The following is a 25,029-nucleotide window of genomic DNA, read 5'->3' on the forward strand; positions in this document are numbered from 1 at the left end:
GCTTGGGTAGCCCGGTTTCTTCTTCCAACAAAATTGGAGGCAAATTATCATGTATTATCAGCCGCCGTCGGCGCTGGATGGTTCAAATGGGCAGGCGCACAAGTCGCCGCCACTACAGTTTGGTTAACTTCAAACAGCCAGTTGGAAGGGACCATTGGCCGAGTTGCTGACACGGCTCATACAGGATCATTTATAAGCCGCCGCAGTCACCTCAACCTTCTATGGATACACATCGTGTTATCAACACCAATGATATACAAGTTATGCCGGTTTATATCACGGTTAAATATGGAGAATCTCAAGCCAACTCCTCGAGTCATCTTGAGACTCGGGGGCTACAGTGACATGACTCGGGAACCCCGGGTCGTTGGAGGGAATGATAACCCGGTTCCGGAGGCTGCTACCATATTGATGAAACTTTAAAGGCCGTCAGAAAATTGTCGGTTCAAATAAAGATTCCGGTTTAAAATCCGGTTCGAGAGATATCTTTCTCCCGCAAAGTTTTGAAGCTCTCAAATCCGGTTCAAACATCCGGCTCAAGGTAAATTTGTATCTTATAAAGCTTTGAAGCTCTCAATATCCGTTTTACAAATTTCCGGTTCAAAAAGAGGTTATCTCTCGCAAAGTTCGAGTTCTCAGGAAAAATTAAAGGGACCAAAGAGAGTCTGTTACAAAGCACAACTCAAATATAAGTACCCTGCTTTAATGACCATTGGGAGCTGATCGTATTCGAATTTAGCTTAACCCTTTTGGTGTGACCCTGATCGTATTCGAATCAGAGTCGTTAAATATTCTCATGATCACTAGGGGGCTTCCTGTTCAAACATAGGTCGTATTCGAACCAAAGAGAACATAGCTGTCGGTACCCTCTTGATCGGCACACTGCCGAGCTCACTAGGGGGCTTCTTGATCGTATTCGAATCATAGCTCAACCCCTTTTGGGAACCGACGTGGATCGTATTCGAATCAGCATCGTTAAACAACTCTCAAGGTCATTTGGGGGCTTCCTGTTCAAAACATAGGTCGTATTCGAACCAAAGAGAACATAGTTGTCGGTACCCTCTTGATCGGCAACGCCAAAGCCACTTGGGGCTACATGATCGTATTCGAATCTTAGCTTAAACCCTTTGGGACGGCTTTCTGATCGTATTCGAATCAGAAGCCTCAAAATTTTTGAAGTCTCTTTTTGCAAATAATTTTTGGGATTTTATTTGAAAGCTCCTTTGAACACATCTAAAGTGTATATGAGTGGTTTCTATTTAAACCCGGCTTGATTTTTGATGATAAGTCGCCGGCTTATGACAATCATCATCTATGTAGAAGCATTGGCTTCTAAGGATTGGGTTATCACTCTTACTGCACAGGTCATGTAAACCGGCAGCACAAATTCAATATCACAATGGTTATATGTGAGATATTATGACCCGCCCTGCGGTAAACCATCAAGGGATTTTGTGATCTACTTGTGTGCAGGATAAGACTACATTTGGGTGGTTACCCACCCTGGCTTTTGACGTTAAGTCGCCAGGGCATATGTTGTTTAATCTCTGTGCAGGATTTACAGAGCTATGACTTACATAAATGATTAAGTTCAAGACTATTATCGAAGATTGAAATTGGTGTCTCAAAAGGGTTATCAATTCTTGATTTTCTCAAAGGCTATAAGCCGCCGGGTTGTAAAGTTCCGGCTTACAATGGAGGCGTATTAAATTGCCATCGGCCAAGAGCCGCCGGGTATTTAAACTCCGGATTTACTTATCAACAGATGAGGTATTCAAAGTCGCTTTGGCGCACTGGCTATTATTTTACCAATGGATATGATTTATTCTACAATGGAAAGAATAGTCCCGAGTCGCTGCAGGCTTACGACCCGGCACTTGGGGGCTACATTATTTAAATTGAGATCACATCAAATATGCAAGTCCCATGTCACTGCCAGCATGCACCATGGCACTTGGGGGCTAATGCAAAGTCATTTTTTGCTCAACTTATTGAAGACCCGACTCATCACATTCTAAATGAGCCGGCCCTTGGGGGCTACCAATTGCTCCTGTCAAAAATTCAAGGTACACAAGCCTCAGTCCATTACATTGAAAGATCCACTACTCAGTTGGTAGAGTACAAAGCTCTTAACCTTATGGACGTGGGTTCAAGCCCCATGGTGGAGATTACATCATATGATGTTATTATCAATAAATTATATACAAAGTCCCAGCTCAGTAATATCTTATTGAGCCGGCCCTTGGGGGCTACACGTTGTTGCTCCAGTTTACATGATCATATTTACAAAGTCCCATGCTCATTATTGCATAATGACCCGGCCCTTGGGGGCTACACTGGTTGAAATTTTTATGAGCATAAAGCAATTACAAGTCCCAGGTTGCTGCAAGCATGACAACCCGGTACTTGGGGGCTACAGGTGATATGCATATAAGAGAGGAATAACTTCAAGTTCTCAGTTTTGAGCAAATCTGGTATTATTATTATCGGAGAAATCTACAAAGTTTATGACCGCCAGCTACATGACCCGGCATCATTTGTTTATAACCCGACAATTTTGGCATTCATAAATCGGCAAGATCTACATCTTTAAGCCGGCTGAATATCAGTTGAATATTTCAAGACCAATATTTTTTTCAAGTCAGAGCATTGAAGGCCGACTCAAATGGATTATTTCTTATAATATTTCTCTACAAGAGCCAATGTCAGTAAATTGGTTATGAAGCTGGCCTATTGACCCGGATTTTTTAGAAGAAGTGCTTGGATTTTTTGCATTGGCAAGGTTTGGACATATCTGTTAAAAGAGATTTGCTATAAGATCTTGAGTATGCATCCAGGAGGAAAATGACAAGGACTTAAAGATGATCAGGTGCCGGTTCAGGAAAATATTTAACCCGGAGCACAACCTATCAAGTTTGTTCTTGTGTTTATTTTACAGGATCAATTTAACATGGATGAATCCAAATTAAACTGGGGGCTAATGTCGGGGATATACCCCGCGGTCTGACCCGGCCGGACTTGGCGCTTCATCGTAACTCAACGGAGAATTGGCGACTCATGAGCCTGGCGACTTAATGATGGCCCCGACGGCGGGTCAGACAGAAGAGTAGGCCCAAGGCCCAGAAGGCCGGCTCATGTTATGGTGGGCCGGCTTAAGGAGAAAGGGATGACGAATATTTCCTTTACGAGGGAGCAAGACCCGGACTTGTATTCAACATGTAAGAAAAGATAGACTAGTCCTAGTCCTACTAGGACTCCGCATGTAACCCGCCCCTCTAACTTATATAAGGAGGGGCAGGGCACCCCAAGAGGGACGAGCAACAAGAAATAGTCTTTAGGGCTAAACACCGAGAGCCGGACCGGCGACTCTCCCGTGATCATAATGAGACCTAGCCCCAAACAGCACGTAGGGTTGTTACCGGATGATGTTTCCCGGGGCCCGAAGCTGTCTAAACCCTTGTCTTGTGCGTTGATCCGCCCTGCGTCTCTCATCCCAACTAACCCCTCTCAAGCTACTACATAGATGCGCTGGCCTCATGACTAAGTCCTCACGCTAAGGACATCTGCCGTGACAATTCCACGACACTAACCATAACCATAACCCTAGCCCTAAACCTAACCCTAGCACCAACATAAGAACACCCATAAGAATAACCCTAGCATACTAACAAAGCCTAATCATAGAAATTGGCAAACAAACATCTCACATCTCCATGCAAATCTCTAGATCCAAACAAAACTAGGGTTTCCCCAAACTAGCAACAAATGAGCAATGGGAGAACTTTACTTGGATCAAAACAAGGGGATCGGAGAATATTACCATGAGGGAGGGTTTGACTTCGAAATCCACGGACAAATTCTTCAAATTTTCAAGATTTGGGAGAGGATTTGAGAGGGGGAGAGAGTGGGAGAGGGGGCAAATCTCGGGGAGAGAGTGAGAGAGTGTGTGGTGTTGGGGAGGGGGGCCCAGCCAAGTGGCTGGATAAGTCACAGTGCAGCGCCTAGCCGCTAGGCGCTGCACATTACATGTGTGGCGCCTAGCAGCTAGGCGTTGCACTTTACATGTGTGGCGCCTAGCTCGGAGGCGCTGCACTGCTGGGTGCGGGCCCAGGGGCTGCCACGGTGGACAGGAGTGCAAACGCCGCCGCGCTAGGCGCTGCACAGTAGGGTGTGGCGCCGGCGTGGCGGGCGCTACACAAAAAGGTCAGGGGAGTGAAATAGTTTCGCACCCAGTTCATTATGTGAAATGATTTCGTCCCGAGGTCAAAATTGTCAAATTTGCCGGGGCTGCCAGCGTGTCGATGTGGGATGTGGGAGCTTTGCCGTGTGCACTGCCTTGCAGCTATCTTCATCTGTGGGGCCCACCTGCCTGGCGTCCGGGGATACCAGACCAGGGTTCGGCTACCATCCACGGTTTGGTCTTCTTGGTCTTGGTCGGGCTGCTCAGGCTGAGGCTGCAGGATATGCGCGCAGCTTGCGGAAGGGGCAAGGAGCTGGGCGTCGATCAAAAGTGCTGAAGCCTGGGGGCGACCGCCTTTCACCAAAACGACAAGCGCGTCCACATGAGCGGCCAGGCCGCATGGCACCAAAGAAGGCGGGCAGGCTCGATAGCAGCCATGCAGACCGGGCCCGCGGCCAGTGGCCCCGGGGCAGCTAATGGCTCAGAGACGCCGTTACTGAGCGAGCAGCAAGAGAGCCGAAGCAACATCAGCACGCGGTAGACCCATTGCAGTCTTGAGAGAATTCGTCAGGAAGGCTTACCACTTACCGTGCCCATTTAATGTCATCCAACAATCGGAAACTCGCAGTGGCACGCACCTGCCAAGCCCTGCCCGATCACTCAATTGCCTCACGATTCATAAAGTACTTGAATCCCGCACGCGGCCACAGTAAGTTTTTTGTTTTAATCGTCAAAACTTACATTTTTGTACCAAGTCTCAAAAGTTGAAATCTTTAAATTTGTCAAAATATATTTCAAATGTATCTTATTTCAAAGCCCACGTCACGAGAAATATGACTATGAAAACGAAGATTAATTGAAATTTTTATTCAAAAATATGAAAAATAGAAAATCGAGAGCCCAAAGAAAAATCACGCATCAATGACTCGGTGTATGTATTAATTTTATTTATCGTTCGGACTAGTGTAGGTTGGGCCGTCCCATAGATATACGGGGCCCATGGGCAAGACAACAACAAGGGGCCCTTCTTGAAACAAAAGCTCAAATTAAATATCCTATGCATAGCTTTGATTGATTATCTTTGGACTCTTAAGACTGGGAGTACAACTATTTATTGATCAAGAGAACTGTATCATGACGGTAATGAAACAATACAACCCCACAAAAGATTGATTTCTGATTTGTCAATGGAGACATTTCTTTTTCTGCACAAAAAATGACCTTGTCGAAAGTGGCTGCTACTTAAAACTATCCTGCATGTTCTTCACATAAAAATTTGTTTCTGGATCAACTTACGTTTGTGTTACCATGAGATATAAAACTAATGCATCAACATACATTTGTTTCTAGATCCTCCCCAATCTGCATGTTCTTCACATAAAAATTCTTCACCGAAATAATAACTCACCTCTTCCAAACTATCCTGCATAAGGCATGGCAAAGCAAACTGACTATTTCATGTTTATACTATGATGATCAAAACATGCAGATTCCCTCAAAGAATTACTAGTTTGAATTACTTAGCAATTGATCCCTTTTGGGATTCCACTACCGGACAAATAATTTCTTGAAGACATGTCACTAAATAAGCTGCATAAAAATGGTTAATACAAGGATCAACAGCACCTGAAAACGAAATGATGGATGTAGATGGCTTGATCCATATGCCGCAGTAATCAGCACGAACGAAAATACAACGCCATGAGGTGAATAAAATTTCTCCCTTCTCTAGTCTCCTGCCTGAGCACTCTCCCACGTTTGGATCCAATGAAGAACAGAAGAAGGCCCATGTAGATTTGGTGGATGTGCGATGTGGAATCCTACGCAGAGCTATTTATCAATGAATCTCTGAATTACGGAACAGAATTACTGGAACGAGAACATCTACCCTCTCGGTCTCTCTCCAAAGTCTAGGGAGCGGGCAGAGCGTTGAGAAGGAAGGAGAGCCGATTGGGGAATCACGCCAACGACACTGGAATCGGAGAGGTGCGCTAGGGGCGGCCGGCGGCGCTGAGCCTACGATTGGGGAAGCAAAGGAGTCGCAGGTCAAGTGCAAACAGACTGCGATCGATTTCTTGGGCCTTAAATTTTTTTGTGTATTTTCTGGGCGGCCTGAAAGAATACTACCTGGCCCGGGGCCCCTGCCTACCCAGGGCCTGCTACCTCTTGAGCACTACGTTGGTTTTCCCTTGAAGAGGAAAGGGTGATGCAGTAAAGTAGCGTACGTATTTCCCTCAGTTTTTGAGAACCAAGGTATCAATCCAGTAGGAGACTATGCTCGAGTCCCACGCACCTACACAAACAAATAAGAACCTCGCAACCAACGCGATAAAGGGGTTGTCAATCTCTTCACGGTCACTTACGAGAGTGAGATCTGATAGAGATGATAAGATAATATTTTTGGTATTTTTATGATAAAGAGTAAAAGTAAAGAAAGCAAGGTAAATAGTAATGGAAATAACGGGAGATTAATATATGGAAAATAGACCCGGGGGCCATAGGTTTCACTAGTGGCTTCTCTCAAGATAGCATAAGTATTACGGTGGGTAAACGAATTACTGTCGAGCAATTGATAGAATTGAGCATAGTTATGAGAATATCTAGGTATGATCATGTATATAGGCATCACGTCCATGACAAGTAGACCGAAACGATTCTGCATCTACTACTATTACTCCACACATCGACCGCTATCCAGCATGCATCTAGAGTATTAAGTTCATAAGAACGGAGTAACGCTTTAAGCAAGATGACATGATGTAGAGGGATAAACTCATGCAATATGATATAAACCCCATATTTTTATCCTCGATGGCAACAATACAATACGTGCCTTGCTGCCCCTGCTGTCACTGGGAAAGGACACCGCAAGATTGAACCCAAAGCTAAGCACTTCTCCCATTGCAAGAAAGGTCAATCTAGTAGGCCAAACCAAACTGATAATTCGAAGAGACTTGCAAAGATAACCAATCATACATAAAAGAATTCAGAGGAGATTCAAATATTGTTCATAGATAATCTTGATCATAAACCCACAATTCATCGTATCTCGACAAACACACCGCAAAAGAAGAGTTACATCAAATAGATCTCCAAGAGAATCGGGGAGAACTTTGTATTGAGATCCAAAGAGAGAGAAGAAGTCATCTAGCTAATAAGTATGGACCCGAAGGTCTGAGGTAAACTACTCACACATCATCGGAGAGGCTATGGTGTTGATGTAGAAGCCCTCCGTGATCGATGCCCCCTCCGGCAGGACGCCGGAAAAGGCCCCAAGATGGGATCTCATGGGTACAGAAGGTTGCGGCGGTGGAATTAGGTTTTCGTGGTCGCTTCTGATGGTTTGGGGGTACGTAGGTATATATAGGAGGAAGAAGTAGGTCGGTGGAGCCACGAGGGGCCCATGATGGTGGAGGGCGCGCCCAGGGGGGTAGGCGTGCCCCCTACCTCGTGGCTTCCTCGTCTTTTGCTTGACGTCCACTCCAAGTCCTCTGGATCACGTTTGTTCCGAAAATCACGTTCCCGAAGATTTCATTCCGTTTGGACTCCGTTTGATATTCTTTTTCTGCGAAACACTGAAATAGGCAAAAAATAGCAATTTGGGCTGGGCCTCCGGTTAATAGGTTAGTCCCAAAAATAATATAAAAGTGTATAATAAAGCCCATTAATCATCCAAAACAGAATATAATATAGCATGGAACAATAAAAAATTATAGATACGTTGGAGACGTATCAGGGACTAGGGCGGGCGCCCTATTTGCCCAGCCTATGGGCCGGGCCTGAGTGTAGGCACTTGAGTGTGGAAACGGATTTGTAGCACCTGAGTGCTCCACCCCCCCCCCTAATGAACATTAAGTTCAGAAAAATACCGATAAATTTGAAAAATAAACTGAGATTTTGGGATATCAAACTTGGGTGTCCGATCTACTTTCGTGTGAAACTTCATGCAAAAATAGCCAGAAATGTATTCGTGGCAAAAAAGACAAAAAAATCTATGTATAAGAAAATTTGTTTGGATGGATTTTTGTTCAAACGGTATTTTCTTCGTTGCCGATACGTTTCCTGCTATTTTTTCACGAAACTTCATATGAGAGTAGATTGGAAACCCATGTTTGACATCCCCAATTTTATTTTATTTTTTAATTTTTGGATACTTTTTACATTTAATATTCGGATAGGGGGGTGGGGGCACCTAGGAGCTCCTGTGTATTTTCCCTTGAGTGTAGCACTTGAAGAAAAAATAAATTGAAACAATAGTGCTTCCACCAAATGCTAGGAGGGTCCCACCGTTGTGAAAAAACTAGCACCTTCCGCCGTTGTGAGCACTAGGCTAAAATGCCTTCCACCATTTTGAGCAGTTGAAAAAATAGATAGTGTGGCAGTTGAAGAAAAAAATTGAGACAATAGTGCTTCCGCCAAATGCCTTAAGCCAAACAACAACAAAAAAATTAGCAGCGGCCTTCTGCCATCTGGCCGGAGAGACATGATACATGATGACTTCTCATTCGTTATTATGTGGATGTCTGGACTTCCGCAAAACCCCCCTATTTGCTTCTGATTTACAGGATTCTAGATAAGTTTATACTAAATCAACGACATTTATTTCGGGCCGGAAGGAGTATTAGACATCATTTTACGTTGAAAGCTACTCACGTCTATACCAATATAAAAAGATCCAAACCATCTGGACCGTCAAATCATGTTATCTAGCGGTTCAAATCGCTTCAATGTTGAGCACCAAACACGTTTAACGCTCTAATTACCCACCACTGCCATTGGTTATAAACTCAACGCTATCCCATGAAATCTGCCATGTTAACTAATATCCTACCATTTCCCTGAAAAAAGTAACTGATATCTTACCAAATACCAACGTGCAATAAATATATCTTACCTAATATAACGTGCAACTAATATCCTACCTAATATAAACGTGGATTGCACCTACATTATTACTAGTAAGAAGAAAAGAGGATAATGCTGATGGAAGTGAAGTTAGTCCAAATTTCACTTATCCCTTTTGAGACCCCATGACAGATTTTTGTTTACCTCGTTTAAAAGTTGTGCCACATTTGCGGACATGGAGTTTCTTAGCTAATATGAGCTTGGGTGAATAGTAACGATCATAGGGTAAAACTAAAATATAATAAAATGAAGGAAAAAACAACAAATTAAAAACAAGAGAACAATATAAAATGAAAAACAGAGACAAAAAAGGGAAACTGGAAGGGGAGTCTCCCAAATTGTCAGCGACTCTGCTGCTATTGCAACGACAAGGAGTGATCCGCCACAGGGCGAACCGGCAAGCAACGACAAGGCCAGGCCCAGGAGGATCCAGAAGCGGCCTGCTCGGTCATTTGGGCCGGAATGGGTCTAGTAGACAAGTGTATAAGTAAACAGATGACACTTGTAACGGGTGGGCGACGGAACGGCTTCAGCCGGCTGGATAGGATAGGAGTGACTGGTGTGCGTTGTTCCTCTGTTCTTCTCCTCCTCCTACGATTGAAATTCAAATTTGTAAGCAACTAGACACTAAATCGAAGAGAGAGTAATTGGTGCTTACAATTGGCATCAGAGCTACAAATCCTGGTGCAACAAGTTCCGAGCCACCACCCGCACGCGATGAGATTCGCGGCGCGTCGTCGCCGACAAATCATGGAGAGCTTGTCGCCGGCGACGAAGGCGGTGTACGAGTTCCTCAAGGCCGACTTGGCGGAGTCCCTCGACGTGCGGTTCAAGCGGCAGGATGAGGAGGCCTCCAAGTCGATGCACTCCATCGTGGGTGATCTGACGACGCGGATCGACGACCTCAAGATGTCGATCGGGGTCGACATGGATGAGATCCGTGCCGGAATGGAGCAACCGCCGACCACTAACTCGTCGTCCATGGGCAGCCGCCAGCAAGCCAGTCCGGTCCAGATGGGCGGAAGCGATGGAGGTGTGGAGGGCAGCCGCTCAGCTCCACCTGTCAAGGGAAAGGATCATGCTCCATACGTTCCTCCCCCAGCCAGAGGTATGAGATCAGAGCTCAACCCAGTCCAATCATCTCGCTACACTGAATTCCATCGAGAGACTGAGCACTTCGGTTTTGGTCCTCGTATTGATCTTCCTCGGTTCGATGGCACCAATCCGAGACTATGGCAAACGAGATGTGAGGATTATTACAGCATGTGTGGAACGCCCCGTCAGCTATGGATACAGTTTGCCTCCACCATGTTTGAAGGACCGTCAGCTCGATGGTTGGAGTCTGTGCAGCACAGAGTTTCGGATGCGTCGTGGGAGGAATTCTGCAGGTTGTTGCAGTGCTGTTTTGGTCGCAATCAGCATCAGGCGCTGGTGCGCAAATTTCACAGCATCTCTCAAGTTGGCACAGTAGAGGAGTATGTGGAACAGTTCGCTGAATTATATGACCAATTGTCAGCATATGAAGCGGTACCTGAATCAGTTCACTATGTTACCAAGTTCATTGATGGGTTAAATCCTGCAGTCAGAGTGATGGTTGCACTACATCAGCCCCGAGACTTGGATGCAGCATACGTGGGGCAGAGATCATCAGTGTAAACAAGCAGTCTCATTACATGTTGTGCAGGAAATGGTGGAATTTTTCCAATGCACTAGCAGTAATGGTTCAGAAACTAATGATGAGGAAGTTAATCTTATGGCCTTATCAGAAGCCGCAGAAGGGAAATCGTCCAAAAGCAAGGCATTCCAACTGATGGTTGACATTAATGGACAGCAGAAAACATTTTTAGTGGACTCTGGTAGTACTCACTCATTTATAGATACTGCCACTGCTGCAAAATTACCAGGCCTCAAGGAATGTACATCAATCAAGGTCAGAGTTGCAAATGGAGGAATCATGAACTACTGCAGTTACATTCCCCAGTGTTAGTGGTCAGTGAATGGAAATTTGTTTGAACATGATCTCAGAGTTTTACCCCTCAGTTGTTATGATGGAATTTTGGGAATGGACTGGTTATCAAGGTACAGCCCAATGACAGTTGACTGGGAACAAAAGTGGATGACATTTACTGTCAATGGAAAAACAGTAACATTGCAAGGAATAGCACCAGTAGAATTTGCTTATACCATCATTGAACTGTCAGTAGTAACTGAGGAAAATGCAGCTAAGGTACTACCAGAAATTCAGGAGTTGGTTGAGGAATATAAAGATGTTTTCTCAATTCCTGTTGGACTTCCACCAGAAAGAGCATGTGATCATTCTATTCCCCTCATACCAGGTGCTAGGCCCTTTTCTCTCAAACCATATAGATTGGCCCCTGAATTAAAGGACGAAGTTGAGAAACAAATTCAGGAAATGCTTGACTCTGGAGTAATTAGAAGAAATAACAGCCCCTTCTCTTCTCCCATTCTGTTGGTCAAAAAGAAGGATCACACTTGGAGATTGGTTGTGGACTACAGACATCTGAATGCAATCACTATTAAGGGAAATTTCCCTATGCCAGTAATTGATGAGTTGCTGGATGAACTGCATGGAGCTCAATGGTTCACCAAGCTTGATCTTAGGGCTGGGTATCATCAAATCAGACTAGCTCCTGGTGAAGAATATAAGACTGCATTTAAAACACACCATGGTCACTTTGAATTCAGAGTGGTGGGCTATGGTCTTACTGGTGCACCTAACACATTTCAGGGAGCAATGAATGTCACATTATCTCAGGAACCAGAAATGTTGAGATATTTTGTGTTAGTATTCTTTGATGATATTCTTATTTTCAGTAAAACTCTGAAACAACATCTTCAACATGTCAGAAGAGTACTGCAGGTGCTAAGGAGAGATCAGTGGTATGTCAAAATGTCCAAGTGTGAGTTTGCATCTCAAAAATTACTTTATCTGGGCCACATCATTAGCAAGGATGGTGTGTCAACAGACCCAGAAAATATCAACACTATAGAACAGTAGCCAGCACCTATTTCTGTTAAGGAAGTTAGAAGTTTCCTGGGCTTGGCAAGATACTACAAGAAATTTATTCGCCATTTTGGTGTGATTGCAAAACCCCTGACCAATCTTCTACGCAAGGGCAACATCTTTGTCTGGACTAGCATAGAAGAAACAGCTTTCCAAACTCTTAAGGATGCATTAGTAACTGCCCCAGTCTTGGCCTTGCCTGATTTTCAAAAAGTGTTCACCATTGAGACAGATGCTAGTGACTGTGGTATTGGAGCAGTTTTAATGCAAGAGGGGCATCCTCTTGCTTTTGTCAGCAAGGCATTGGGGCCACGCAATCAGACTCTCTCAGTGTATGAAAAGGAGTTGTTGGCCATCTTGCTAGCTATAGAACAGTGGTGCTCTTATTTGCAACTCAAAGAGTTTCAGATAATCACTGATCAGAGAGCCTTGGTCAGTTTGACAGAGCAACGACTGCATACAGTTTGGCAGCAAAAAGCACTTACCAAGTTGATGGGGTTAAACTATAAGATAGTATACAGGAAGGGAGCTAATAATCGAGCTGCAGATGCTCTTTCTCGTAGACCTCACCCAACAGCAGACTGTTACATGATATCTTCAGTTCAGCCAGCTTGGATACAAGAGATCATACAGAGTTACTCAGTTGACATGGCCACTCAGGCAATTCTGTAGAAATTAACTATTGATCCTAATGCTGATCCGAAGTTTACATTACATGATGGACTATTGAGATATAAGAAGAGGATCTGGATTGGTGCAGACGAACAGTTGCAACACAGAATCATTGTTAACTTGCATGCTAGCTCAGCGGGTGGCCACTCTGGTTTCCCAGTAACATTCAGAGGAATTTCTCAACTCTATTACTGGAAGAATATGAGAAACATGATCAAATCTGTTATGCAAAAGTGTGAAACTTGCCAGCTGGCTAAACCTGAGAGAGCACCATACCCAGGATTATTGCAGCCACTACCAATACTCTCCAAACCATGGGAAATGGTGACGATGGATTTCATTGAAGGGTTGCCTCCATCTCGACAATTCAACTGTATCCTGGTGGTCATCGACAAATTATCCAAGTATTGTCATTTTATTGCTCTGAAACACCCTTATACTGCAAGCACAGTAGCAGAGGCCTTCTTGGATCGTGTGTATCGTCTTCATGGATTGCCAGTGTCCTTGGTGTCGGACCGTGATCCAATTTTCACTAGCTCTTTTTGGAAGGAATTCTGCAACAGAACAGGCATCAAGCTCGGAATGAGTTCAGGCCAGCATCCACAGACAGACGGGCAAACTGAACGCGTCAATCAACAAGTCGAGGGATATCTTCGCTGTTTTATCAGCGCTCACCCTCATTGTTGGTCGCAGTGGCTCCCGCTTTGCGAGCTGTGGTACAATTCCAATTGGCACTCATCCACAGGACATTCTCCATTTGAAGTGGTCTATGGGCATGTACCTCGTTACTTTGGTATTTCTCCAGCTGATGCGGTTGCCAGTTCTGATGTTCACCAGTGGTTAGAGGACCGTCATGTGATCATGGAGTCAGTTAAACAGCAGTCTCTGCGAGCCCAGCAACGCATGAAAATACAAGCTGACAAACATCGTACTGAAAGGTCGTTTGAAGTGGGTGACTCTGTTTTTCTCAAGATGCAACCCTACATTCAAACTTCTATTGCTCCGCGGGCGAATCACAAGTTGGCATTCAAGTACTTCGGTCCCTTTCCAATTACGGAGAAGGTTGGCGCGGTGGCTTACAAACTAGCTTTGCCTGAAAACTGCCGCGTTCATCCGGTCTTCCATGTTTCCTTGCTCAAAAAGCACATCAAAGCTGATCAAGAGGTACTTCCTATGCTGCCCTCTCCTGATGCACTTTTGCAGGTTCCAGCCATAATCCTTGATCGCCGCTTGGTTCAACGAGGAAACAAGTCGATCGCTCAAGTTTTGATCAAGTGGAGCCGTTCGCCTGAATCCATGGCTACCTGGGAGGACCAGGAGACGCTGAAGCAAAACTTTCCTCGGGCACCGGCTTGGGGGCAAGCCGCTTTGGTTCAAGGAGGGATTGTCAGCGACTCTGCTGCTATTGCAACGACAAGGCGTGATCCGCCACAGGGCGAACCGGCAAGCAACGACAAGGCCAGGCCTAGGAGGATCCAGAAGCGGCCTGCTCGGTCATTTGGGCCGGAATGGGTCTAGTAGACAATTGTATAAGTAAACAGATGACACTTGTAACGGGTGGGCGACAGAACGGCTTTGGCCGGCTGGATAGGATAGGAGTGACTGGTGTGCGTTGTTCCTCTGTTCTTCTCCTCCTCCTCCGATTGAAATTCGAATCTGTAAGCAACTAGACACTAAATCAAAGAGAGAGTAATTGGTGCTTACACAAATAGTTTACTTGGTCCGGCCGGTATCTTCGCGTAGCGATTACATGGTACGCGCTAGGTGGCTATCGAGCAACCTATGCGCCAAATAGGAAACACCATTTCTCCACAGATCCTTCGTTATCTTGGTCGAATTTTCTCCACAGAACGACGTGGTCATCCAGAAATTCATCTCCGTCACCCAGGGCCAGGGGCGCGAGAGGCATCGCTCTCCACAGCGAGAGCCAGCGTGTCAGGAAAAATATCATGAGCAGACCGAGTGCAAAGCTGCAAACTCACGCCCCATCAAAAAAACAGTTGCAAAACTCACGCCCCTGCATGCCGGATACGAGTACGACTGTGCGCGCTCGGCTGCTCCTAGGGTTTCGTCCCCTCGGCTCGATCACAGTTTCGCTCGGCCCGCAGCGCCAACTTTTTTGAACAAGCAAAGGCACCAAAAGGTGCCACATATTTCATACAGCTCAAAGATTGAACAAAGTGTCTTACATAGATCTGCCAAAGATGGAAAGAAAAGATGCAGAAACTATGAGGGGGATCTGAAGAAAGGATCCTAGTAGGGCAAAGTGGCCAGAAGCACTATGCCGTGAGCAACATCATCAGAACTAGAGGAGAAAACATCTGAGAAAAAGAAAACAAAGAAGACTCTGATCTCCTCCGAACAAGCAGCCCAAAGAATGAATCGATGGGCAAGAAAACTGCCAACGACATTATGTGCCAGAGATGCTTGACCTGCCTTAGAAGCAATGCACCGTGTGCAGTTGAATACCTGCAAGTTGAAAGTTTGAAAGAAGGGCCACCACTGGACATGGAGAATTTGAGTGAGCATGAGCAAAACAAGCAACTTGCATCTCTCCGACAGATCGGAAAACCTGTTGAGACAGATTATGAGCGACACCATTGATTTCCCTGGAAACATGAAACACTTGAGCAGCTAAATTAGACGTAACTTTGAGAAAAGTAGCCAACTCTTTTCTAATGTTCCAATGAGCAGCAGAATCTGAAATATTTCTTGAGGCAGCAGCAGAAGCAAGAGAAAGACAGTCTGTCAGAAACGTGGGATTAGTAATATTAAGCTGAGCGGCAAGGTGAGCTGCACAAGAAAGGGCAACTGCCTCGGCTTGAAGGGGAGTTGAAGTTGAAGAGGCCAAAGCTTGAACCTGAATACTGATCTCACCTTGATCCGAAGGCATGGAAATATAAACACCTATACCTGTGCCCACATGTCCTCGAGCGAGTCCTGGGATTTTGGACGATCTAAATGCTGCATCAGAGAAAATTTTAGTCCCAAAAATTAACAAATCTGATTTAAGCGTTTTGCCCTGCATAGGTAAAATATGAGTAGAATGATGATTAGTAGAAAGAGGCTGCTCAGAAGAAGGATTGTGAAGATTACGCAAATGCCCAAAGTCCAAAGTTGTAGCAGCAAAATTAACCTGATGAGGACGATGATTTTTCCTATCAAAAAGAAAATCATTTCGAGCTTTCCACAGGCACCATAAAAAATTAAGAACATTCTGAATAGACGCATGAGGGTGACTCATATTAATAAGAAAGATGAGAATGGAATGCATAGAAGAGTGCCCTTGAGTAAGAACATCCGCTCGAATAAACCAAGGCGAAGAAAACCAAGCTGCTCTCGCGAAGTCGCAGAGAAAAAGAGGTGAAATTCATCCTCCTGCTGTCCGCATCTACAACAAGATGGAGAGATGTGAACAGAGAAGCGGCCAGCTCTCATGCCCGTAGGCAAAGCCCTACGAAGAAGTCTCCAAGCAAAAGTTTGAACACGAGGGAGCAAATTTTTTTGCTTCCAAATGAGCTTGAGAAAGTCTTTCAAATCCAAAGGAATATCCATAGGGGCATTTCTAGGATTATTATGAAGCTCCTGGAGGCAAAGCTTGTAAGCAGATTTAGAAGAGCAAATACCATTTGGGGTGAGATCCCAACACAGCAAATCCGGACCATCATCATCAATAATTTCAGTGTTAACAATTTGAGACGCAAGAGGCTGCTGGAAAAGAGAAAATATGAGATCATGATTCCAACTTTTTTGACCAGGCAGCCAAAGCTCCCTAACAAGAGAGGGGTAAATAAAACCAGCTTGTTGGGGAATAAGAGAATCATAAATAGTATGCCACAAATTACACCAAGGCATGCTCCATAAAGAAAGATTACCACTCGTGAGTTGATAAAAAGCATGACATGTCAGCTTAGGCAACATTTTCAAAATAGAGGCCCAAAAAGCAGATTTAGGAGAGGTTGTAGTGGCTCTCCAAATTGAAGTATCAGGGAAGTATTTAGCCTTAAGCACAAGGTATAGATGAGAAGAAGGGGCTTTAGCTAACCTCCAAGCAGCTGAGAGAATGAGGCTTTCATTAATAGCTTTAAGATTCCTAATACCCAAGCCACCTTCTGCTTTAGAATTACAAATATCTTTCCAGGCCCTAAGGCAAAGACTCTTTTTAGAGCCAGTCTCTCGAACACCTGTCCACCAGAAGTTTCTTATAACAGCCGTGAGTTTAGCAATGAATTTCTTAGAAAACAAGATATTTGCCATGTAATAAACGGGAATAGCCGAGAAAACTGAGCGAATTAGTTCAAGTCTAGCAGCATGAGAGAGCATGTTTGCTTCGTAAGAAGGCAGCTTATTTAAAAATTTATCAAGAACAAAATTGTAAGCAGCCAATCTATTATTAGCAGGGAGAATGAGAGGATGACCAAGATGAGTGAAATTAGCATCAAGATTAGAAACAGGGAAAATATGCTTAATGTCTTGAATAGTAGCCTGAGAAACATGCAAGCTAAACAAGGTTGCAGATTTGCTCCAGTTGGGAGTTTGGCCAGAGAGATCACAAAATTGCTGAATAAGATTCGCCATAGTCTGAGCTTCATGATGGGTGGCCTGACCACAAACCAAAAGGTCATCTGCAAATAGAAGGGAATGAACCGAAGGGCAACTTGGACCAAGAGAAATACCCTGCAAATGGTTAGCCTGAAGCGCCTCATTAAGAGCAATCAAAAGTTCATTAATGGCAATAACAAACAAGTAAGGGGACATAGGACAGCCTTGTCGAATCCCTCAAAAACTTTTAAATTTATGAGAAGGCTGCCCATTAATAAGAACAGAATATGTGGGAGAAGAGATGCATGCATGCACTAAATTAATGAAATGAGCATGCAGCCCTTTACGAGTAAGCGCAAGAACAATGAAGTCCCATTCAAGTCTATCAAAAGCTTTAGCAAGATCAATTTTTAGCATGAAGGCATCATGTTTCCAAGATTTGAGAGAGAAAGAGTGAGCTATCTCTTGAGCAATAATAATATTATCACTAATTCTTCTACCCTCAATAAAAGCATGTTGGGCAGGATCTATATAATCAGGAAGGTGAGGTTTAATACTGTTAGCAAGAGATTTGGCAATGATCTTATAAACAACATTACAAAGACTAATAGGCCGGTAATCCATAGGCACTTGAGGAACAAGTTTTTTAGGAATGAGAGCAATGTTGTTGTTATTAATATGAGGAGGAAGAACTCCAGAAAGATAAAAACTAACAACAAGCTGAGTTACCTCGTCTCTGATCCAGTCCCAAGTAGCTAAATAGAACTCAACATTAAAACCATCCGGACCTGGAGAAGCATTAGGTTTCATATCCTTCAGAATCTGCAAAATCTCATGATTGTCAGGCAAAGCATAGGTGGGATCCAAAGAGCCACTGGGCCATTGTGTTGAAAGGTAAGGATTACCCACATTATCATTCGGGGAAGAGAAAATGTAGCGAAAATAGTTAACAAAGGTATTCGTGATAGCAGCAGGATTGAAATGAATCATATTATTCGCATCCTTAACAGAGCAAATGGTATTTCTCTTCCTACGCTTAACAACAGCTTGGTGGAAAAAATTAGTATTACGGTCACTAGCAACAGCCCATTTGTTCTTACTACAATGCTTATAGAACTGATTAAGTTTAGAAAGAGTGAACTCATACCTAGTAGTGAGAGAAGTTTCCAAATTATGGTCCTGTTGCTGTAAAGGAAGTTGCTGCAGTTGATTGATACGAGCTTCCAATTCCAAAAGATCATTCCGAAGAGGCTTCTTCTTCTTGCACCACATTTTCAAAGACCCTGCCAAAGAAGTGGACTTTGCTGCAAAAGAATGTGAGGGACTAGCATTCCAGGCAGATTTAGCAAAGGCATGAAAATCTTTCTCCATCAACCACCAATTTTAAAATTTGAAAGTTTGCCGAGGCTTGACAAAATTACCTTCAGTAGACACCAAAATGGGGGCATGATCACTCAAAATAATAGGCAGATTAAGAACTTTGGTATTAGGGCAATGCATGCACCACTCAGAATTAACTAAACAACGGTCAAGGCGTCTATAAATAGGATTAGAAGTGTGTTGTCTACCGCGCCAAGTATAGGCTGGACCACAATAACCAATATCAAACAAACCACAATTTTTGACAAGGGAACGAAAAGCATGCATACGATAGTAATTCACATAGCCATTACAACCATCAATATCATACAGGATGTCATTCAAGTCCCCCAAACACATCATGGGGATACCCAGATTATCATACACAAAAGTAGAAACTTGATCCCAGATGGCACTAGTTTGCCTATGGTACGGGTCACCATATATACAAATCAAACAAAAGCTGACCCCCGAAGCTACATGAACTACTTTAGATAATATGTAGTGGAAAGCAGTACTATGAACAGAGACTTTAAGATCATCGGTCCACATCAGCCAAAGCCCTCCCGAAGCACCTCTAGAAGGAACAACAAAACCATTAGCAACATTAAACCTATTAACCAAATCAACAGAACGAACTTTGGAGGATTTGATTTCAGAAACAAACGTTACCTGAGCTTTCGTGGACCGCATCAAATTAGCCAAGTAAAGCATACGGTCATTGCCGAGGCCCCAGCCCATACCTCGGCAATTCCAAGCAATGGCTCTCATGGCGCCCGAGGCGCGTTAGGGCCATGCGGCGCTGCCCAAGAAGAGGAGTGAGCCAAGTCTGCAATCTGTTGACCACGAAAGTCCACTTCATCCACGGTTTGACTGCCCCTGAGATCCACTATGTCGCCATGACGAGAGGAACTAAGGTTATCCTGAGCTTCCATCATGGTTTGAGCTCCGGTTCCAGACAAGTCACCCCTGTTGTTGAAGTGATCCACTTGAGGAGGAGAGAAAGCCCCTTGACGGGAATTGTCTGAATCTGCAGAAATAGATGTTGTAGGAGTCCGAATTGGCCATGGGTCATAGCAAGCAGCTGCCTCATTGCTCCGTTGCTCAACCATTCCGCTCTGACTAATAGTGGTCCCGAGATTCATGCTTGTCATAACCTTACTGCTGCTTCCGCACATAGCAGCGTTGTAACCCATTTGAGAGGTGCCATCAGAACGGTGCCAAGTGGAATGACTAATACGATGGCGAGAAATCCCACTGAAATGGGGACGCATACCCGTAGGCCTCCCAGATGGAGGAACATCCCACTTGCTAGGTCCAAATCGACGGCTGGCTCCCTTATCTGCTGTATGTTTGGGTGTAGCAAGGGCAACTGTGGCGGCTCCCAAAGTACCAGCTTGAGCTGCTGGGCCGTGGACAAGAACATCGGCGGGCGGAGCTCCGAGAATGCCCAATCCAGCATGAGTCTGCCTCTTGGGACGAGACACGACTCCGATCGGACCCGCATCAGCCGCGAAACCCTTCTGCGCTTCAGCACCTTCTCCATCACCAGGCACCCCGAGCCGCTTTGGCGGTGGGAGAGCCAAACCAGAGAGCGATTCCGACGGCCTTTTGGGACTGAATCTAGGAGAGGCCGGCGGAAGGCGATGGGAATCTGATGGAGGAGACTTATGGGGGGAAAGAGGAATAAAAGACTCTTTCTCACTAAGAATTTTGTCCTCCATAGCTGCTGAGATTGCAGTAGCAGTAGAAGTCTGAATGATGTGAGCAGTAGAGTGAGCGGGTAGACTGGGCAAATATGCGAGAGAAATAGGATTTGCAGGTGCATTCTGGCGGAAGGCATCTAGGATTGAAGACGAAGGGATAATAGAAGGGGACTGAGCAAAAGAAGTAGACTGTCCCTTATGCATCTGACTAGGTTGAATATCCTGCTGACGCAAATCTGGGCCATCACATTGCTTAAGAATGTTCACTTGTACATGAGGTGTGTATGGGAGATCTAAAAGAGACTGAGTTAATGGGCCAGACTGATTTGCATCTCCCAGCTGAGCCGGGACAGGCAGAGAAGCAGACTGCTGGGCTGAGGATGTGAGCAATTGAACTGTATTGCCTCCCGCGTTATTGCACTGCTTAGTTTGCACATCATCATTAACTGCAGTAGGTGGAGGCAAAATAACTCCGGCTGACACCATTGCATCACCGCTTGGACCATGGTCTGCAGACTGAGAAACCATGGAAGGAGCAACACTCTTCTGAAATTGCTTCTGTTGAAAATGCATCTCTGAATATTTTGATGTATCACCTTGCTGAAGTCGCTGAATCTGCTTATGAATTTCCTTCGGTGATAATTCTTTATTAACTACTTGTGAAATACCTCCCTCATCAGAGACCTTAGATTTCTCCTTAGAACTTTGCATGAATTGTTTCTGCAATCGAACTAGCTGCGGATTCAGAAAAGTTGAGAAAGAATCCATATCCTCCTGTATTTCGGAGTTCAGGTGTTTCGGGATGAGGTCGACATTAACCATCCATTGACCAAACCTAACTGAAGGAATTTGATCAAGAGAAATCTAGAGCCTTTGCCTTGAAATGAGGAGATTGTTCCTAGTAGGACAATATTGAACACTATGAAACATGAGCCCACAGAAAGTACAAATTCGACCAATCCTTTCATAAAACAAGTATATCCAAGCAGCAAGATCTTTGGCAAAAGAGACCCAAATCTTATCTCTAACTGAGATATTTACCTTAGCCTTGATTGTACCCCACATGTAGTCTGGTTTTGCATGAATCATAGCCTGACTGAATGGATGAAATTCTGATAATTGACCAACACTTTGCAAAATCTTAGTTAACAACTCTTGGGATCTAAATCTTGGAGGAACACCATACACACGGACAGTGACGAAGATTACATCAAACTTGTAGTCCTGAATATTTCTAGTCTGATCCTCTGGATCCATCCACTCAAGTAAGAAATTATCCGAACCCATACTCCAGGGCTGACGAGTAATCACAAACATGGCTGCCTCCAAAGAGCGGAAATGCGCAACAAAGATGTACCTTGAAAGCTGCGAAATCCCATGATAATTTTCTCTCCAGGCCCGAGACATGGACTGCTGCACCACTTGTAGAGAAAGAACTCTCGGAGATCCTCCAGTAACCGCAAGCTTCATAAGTATATTGTACCTGCTATCTTGTCCCTGCTTTTCCTTATTTTGGTCTGCTTGAATATGAAGAACTTCTAGATCTTGGATTGATAAGCTTTGCATATTGATTTCAATCCCAGGATCCAGTTGAAGAGATCCTGGAGGAATCATGAGCACTCCGTTGTCTTGCTCCTCCACCAGATCTTGCCCCTCCATCAGCCTCTTCTTCAAGAACAGATCCTCAAGAACAGCAAAAGCAGCAAAGCAACCAAGGAAACAGACTGCAAAGAACGGAAAGGAGAAGCAGGAGGAGAGAAATCAATTAGATTGAGGAGAAGAGGTAGGCGGAGAAAGGGAGGAGGAGAGGAAAAGATAGGATAAGAGTTCCCCGCAGCGCCAACTCGATGGATCGGCTCCAGGAGCGTGCGATCCCATCTGTCTTCCCCAAGCACACGGGCATGTCGCACGACCCACCCCACGACCACGTGTGGCCTGCCACGCACCAAGGAGCCGCCACAATCCGTACGTCGTGCGCCGAGCTCCTCGGCATGCCCTTCGTGTCAAGTTGCCAAGGAGGCGAGAGGAGTCAAGCATGTTCATCAATGGACACGTTGCAGCACGAGTATTATGCCGCCACCTTCCCAACAATTCTAGAGCTCCGTCGCCCCGCGTTACCGAACACGGCGCATATATATAGTACAGTAGGAAAAACGACGGCACAAGATGGCCAACTACGCACCCGTGAGCTAAGAGAATTAATTCACGAGACCATGCCTAGCCCCGCTACCGGTCCCTCGAGACTGCACGACAACGAGCGCGCGCCCGGAGCAGGCGTGCTGCGTACAGGTCACCGCCGTCGAGGAAAGCCCCCGCGAAGAGCGCCGTGACCGCCGTCGACGGGGCACACTTCGCCGGCGCTATTCGTCGACGACTGGGCCAATGGGACGAAACCAGAAGCGGCGCGCGTTCTCCGTCGGATGCCGAGCACGGACAGGTCTCAGCAAATCGTATCCTGACATCCGGTACGCAGGGACGTCGGCCTGCACAGATTCTTTCCTTCGGCGCGGGTGTTTGACGCTTGCCCTGTGCAGCTACCATCAGCGGTGGGATCCACCTGCATGGCGCCAGCAGTACCGGCCTACCAGGGTACCATACCATGCACGGCTTCGGCTTTGCTTGGTCGGGCAGCACGTACGGGTTGGGGCTGCAGGGTGCGAGAGGCATCGCCCTCCACACAGAGAGCCAACGTGTCGCTGTGGGGTGTGGGAGCTTTGCCGTGTGCAGCTATCTTCATCGGTGGGACCCGCCTGCCTGGCGTCCGGGAGTGCGTCCGACCACGGTTTGGTCCACTCGGTCTTGGTCGGGCAGCTCAGGCTTTTGGCTGCAGGGTACGCGGGCAGCTTGCGGAAGGGGCAAGGAACAGGGCGTGGATCAAAAGCGCTCAAGCCTGGGGGCGATCGCCTTTCACCAAAACGGCAAGCGCGTCCACAGGAGTGGGCAGGCCGCATGGCACCAAAGTGGGGCGGGCAGGCTCGGCAGCAGCCATGCAGACCGGGCCCGCGGCCAGTGGCCCCGGGGCAGCTAACGGCTCAGAGACGCCGTTACTGAGCGCCAGCATGCGAGCGAGCACCGTTGCGAAGCAACGGGCTTTGCTACACCTAGGAAGGCTTACTTGATGAGGGGGGTTTATGTAATGATTTTTCATTTTTTAATTGGTCATTAGTGGGGCCGTGGGGCCCACCCTAAAATTCAGGGGATATTTGATTAGTATACTATAGAAGGAAGTTAAGTGGTACGTAAGGGCATGTACAATAGAAGCAGCACGTAGGTGCTGCCCCAGCCCATCCACATCAGTGCATGGAGTTGAGACCACCGTTCAATATCACAACTACCCAATGCGCGTGTGCCCACATGACGTTAGCCATTTTCCTCTTTCCCCATCATTTGCGCTCCCAGCTTTCTCCTTTTGCTATCTCTCTCTCTTCCTTTTTTCTTCTCTCGCTTGCTTTCCTTCATGAGGAGACCGCCTCCTGCAGAGGAGCCCCTGACACCTGCGAGGCACTCGTCCGAGCAGACCCCGTGGCGTCTGAGCCTACCTGGCCTGCAGAGCAGTAGGATGGGGCGACCCATTGGCCATGCCCTAAGAGGCCCACCCTGAATTTCGGGGGATATTTGATTCCCAAAATCTAAAAAGTGGCCGCGCGCTACACAGACAGAACGAGCGGCCGAACGAGAGCCGCTCGATCTCGTCCCGATCGACGGCGCGCCGTGTCCAGGTGTCCCCTGGTCGGGTGGTGGGGCCGCGCCGCTCAGACCCGCGCGTGGACCGGTCGCCTAGTCCGATCGCGCCGCGCCGCGCGAGATAAACCGCCCGTGGGACCCACATGTCATTGAGGATTAGACAGTTCTCCAGCGTTTTAGCCATCGTGCGTAGTGGGCGGCGGTTTCGAATTTCGTGCCATTACCCCGTCCACCCCCACCTCTCGCCGCCCATTCCTCCTCTTTCTCCCTTTGCTTTCGCCGTTGGTTGGTGCTCGGAGGCGGTTCCAAATCCGCCGGGTTGTGGTCGACGGCGGGGCGCGCCGCGAGGGTCGTCGTCCGCGGCGGCACAGGTACTGCTCCTACGCGCGCTCCTCGTCTTCGTCCCTGCTTGTTTCTCCACTCGCCCGCCCTCCTTTTTTCTGGTGAGGTCGCTCGTTTTCCGGTGAGGTCGCGGTCGTTGCTAGGGAGGTCGAGGTAGAGGTCGAAGTCGAGGTCGCGGTCGGGGTTAGGGAGGTCGAACTCATTTTCCGGCGAGGTTGAGGTCACCCCCGCGGACTACTTCGTTTGGGAAACCGCCGGATTGGCAGGGGTGGGTTAGGGTTGTGCTCATCCCGTCGTTTTTGCGTTGCAGTAGGGGGTGAGCTTGTGCATATATGTACGGTATGAGTGGTTCAGGGAGGATGAGTGGTTCGCGGCGATAGAGCCTCGTGTGTGGATTGAAGCCTCGCGGTGGATCTGGTGTTTTTGATGAGTGTTTTTCCCCCGCGGTGTGCAACTCTGTTGCCCCTTGCGTGCAAATTAGGAGCAGTAGTAGACAATTTTTGAGATAATATAGCCAATCTGCCAGCCTTGTGGTGGTTCTCCTGGGTCATGTGTTTTCTCCTCTTGTTTGCAATTAGGGACCATTACCTGTGCAAATTAGTACCTATGCTTGC

General features: G+C 46.2%; 1 protein-coding gene across 1 annotated transcript; it reads right to left on the reverse strand.

Annotated features, from left to right (window-relative positions):
- Positions 1 to 18,942: 18,942 nt before the first annotated feature.
- Positions 18,943 to 22,413, reverse strand: LOC123079999 (uncharacterized). The gene is made up of 2 exons (XM_044502856.1): positions 19,356 to 22,413; positions 18,943 to 19,260 (listed from the first exon to the last, which is right to left on the reverse strand). The coding sequence occupies exon 1, from the start codon at positions 21,209 to 21,211 to the stop codon at positions 19,451 to 19,453; it is 1,761 nt and encodes a 586-aa protein (XP_044358791.1). The 5' UTR covers positions 21,212 to 22,413; the 3' UTR covers positions 18,943 to 19,260; positions 19,356 to 19,450.
- Positions 22,414 to 25,029: the final 2,616 nt, after the last annotated feature.

Source organism: Triticum aestivum, chromosome 3D, assembly GCF_018294505.1.
Source record: "Triticum aestivum cultivar Chinese Spring chromosome 3D, IWGSC CS RefSeq v2.1, whole genome shotgun sequence".
NCBI lineage: Eukaryota > Viridiplantae > Streptophyta > Magnoliopsida > Poales > Poaceae > Triticum > Triticum aestivum.

Excerpts from the sequence above, each read along its gene's own strand:
- LOC123079999 (XM_044502856.1), bottom strand. The coding sequence starts at position 21,211 with ATGGTTAATGTCGACCTCATCCCGAAACACCTGAACTCCGAAATACAG.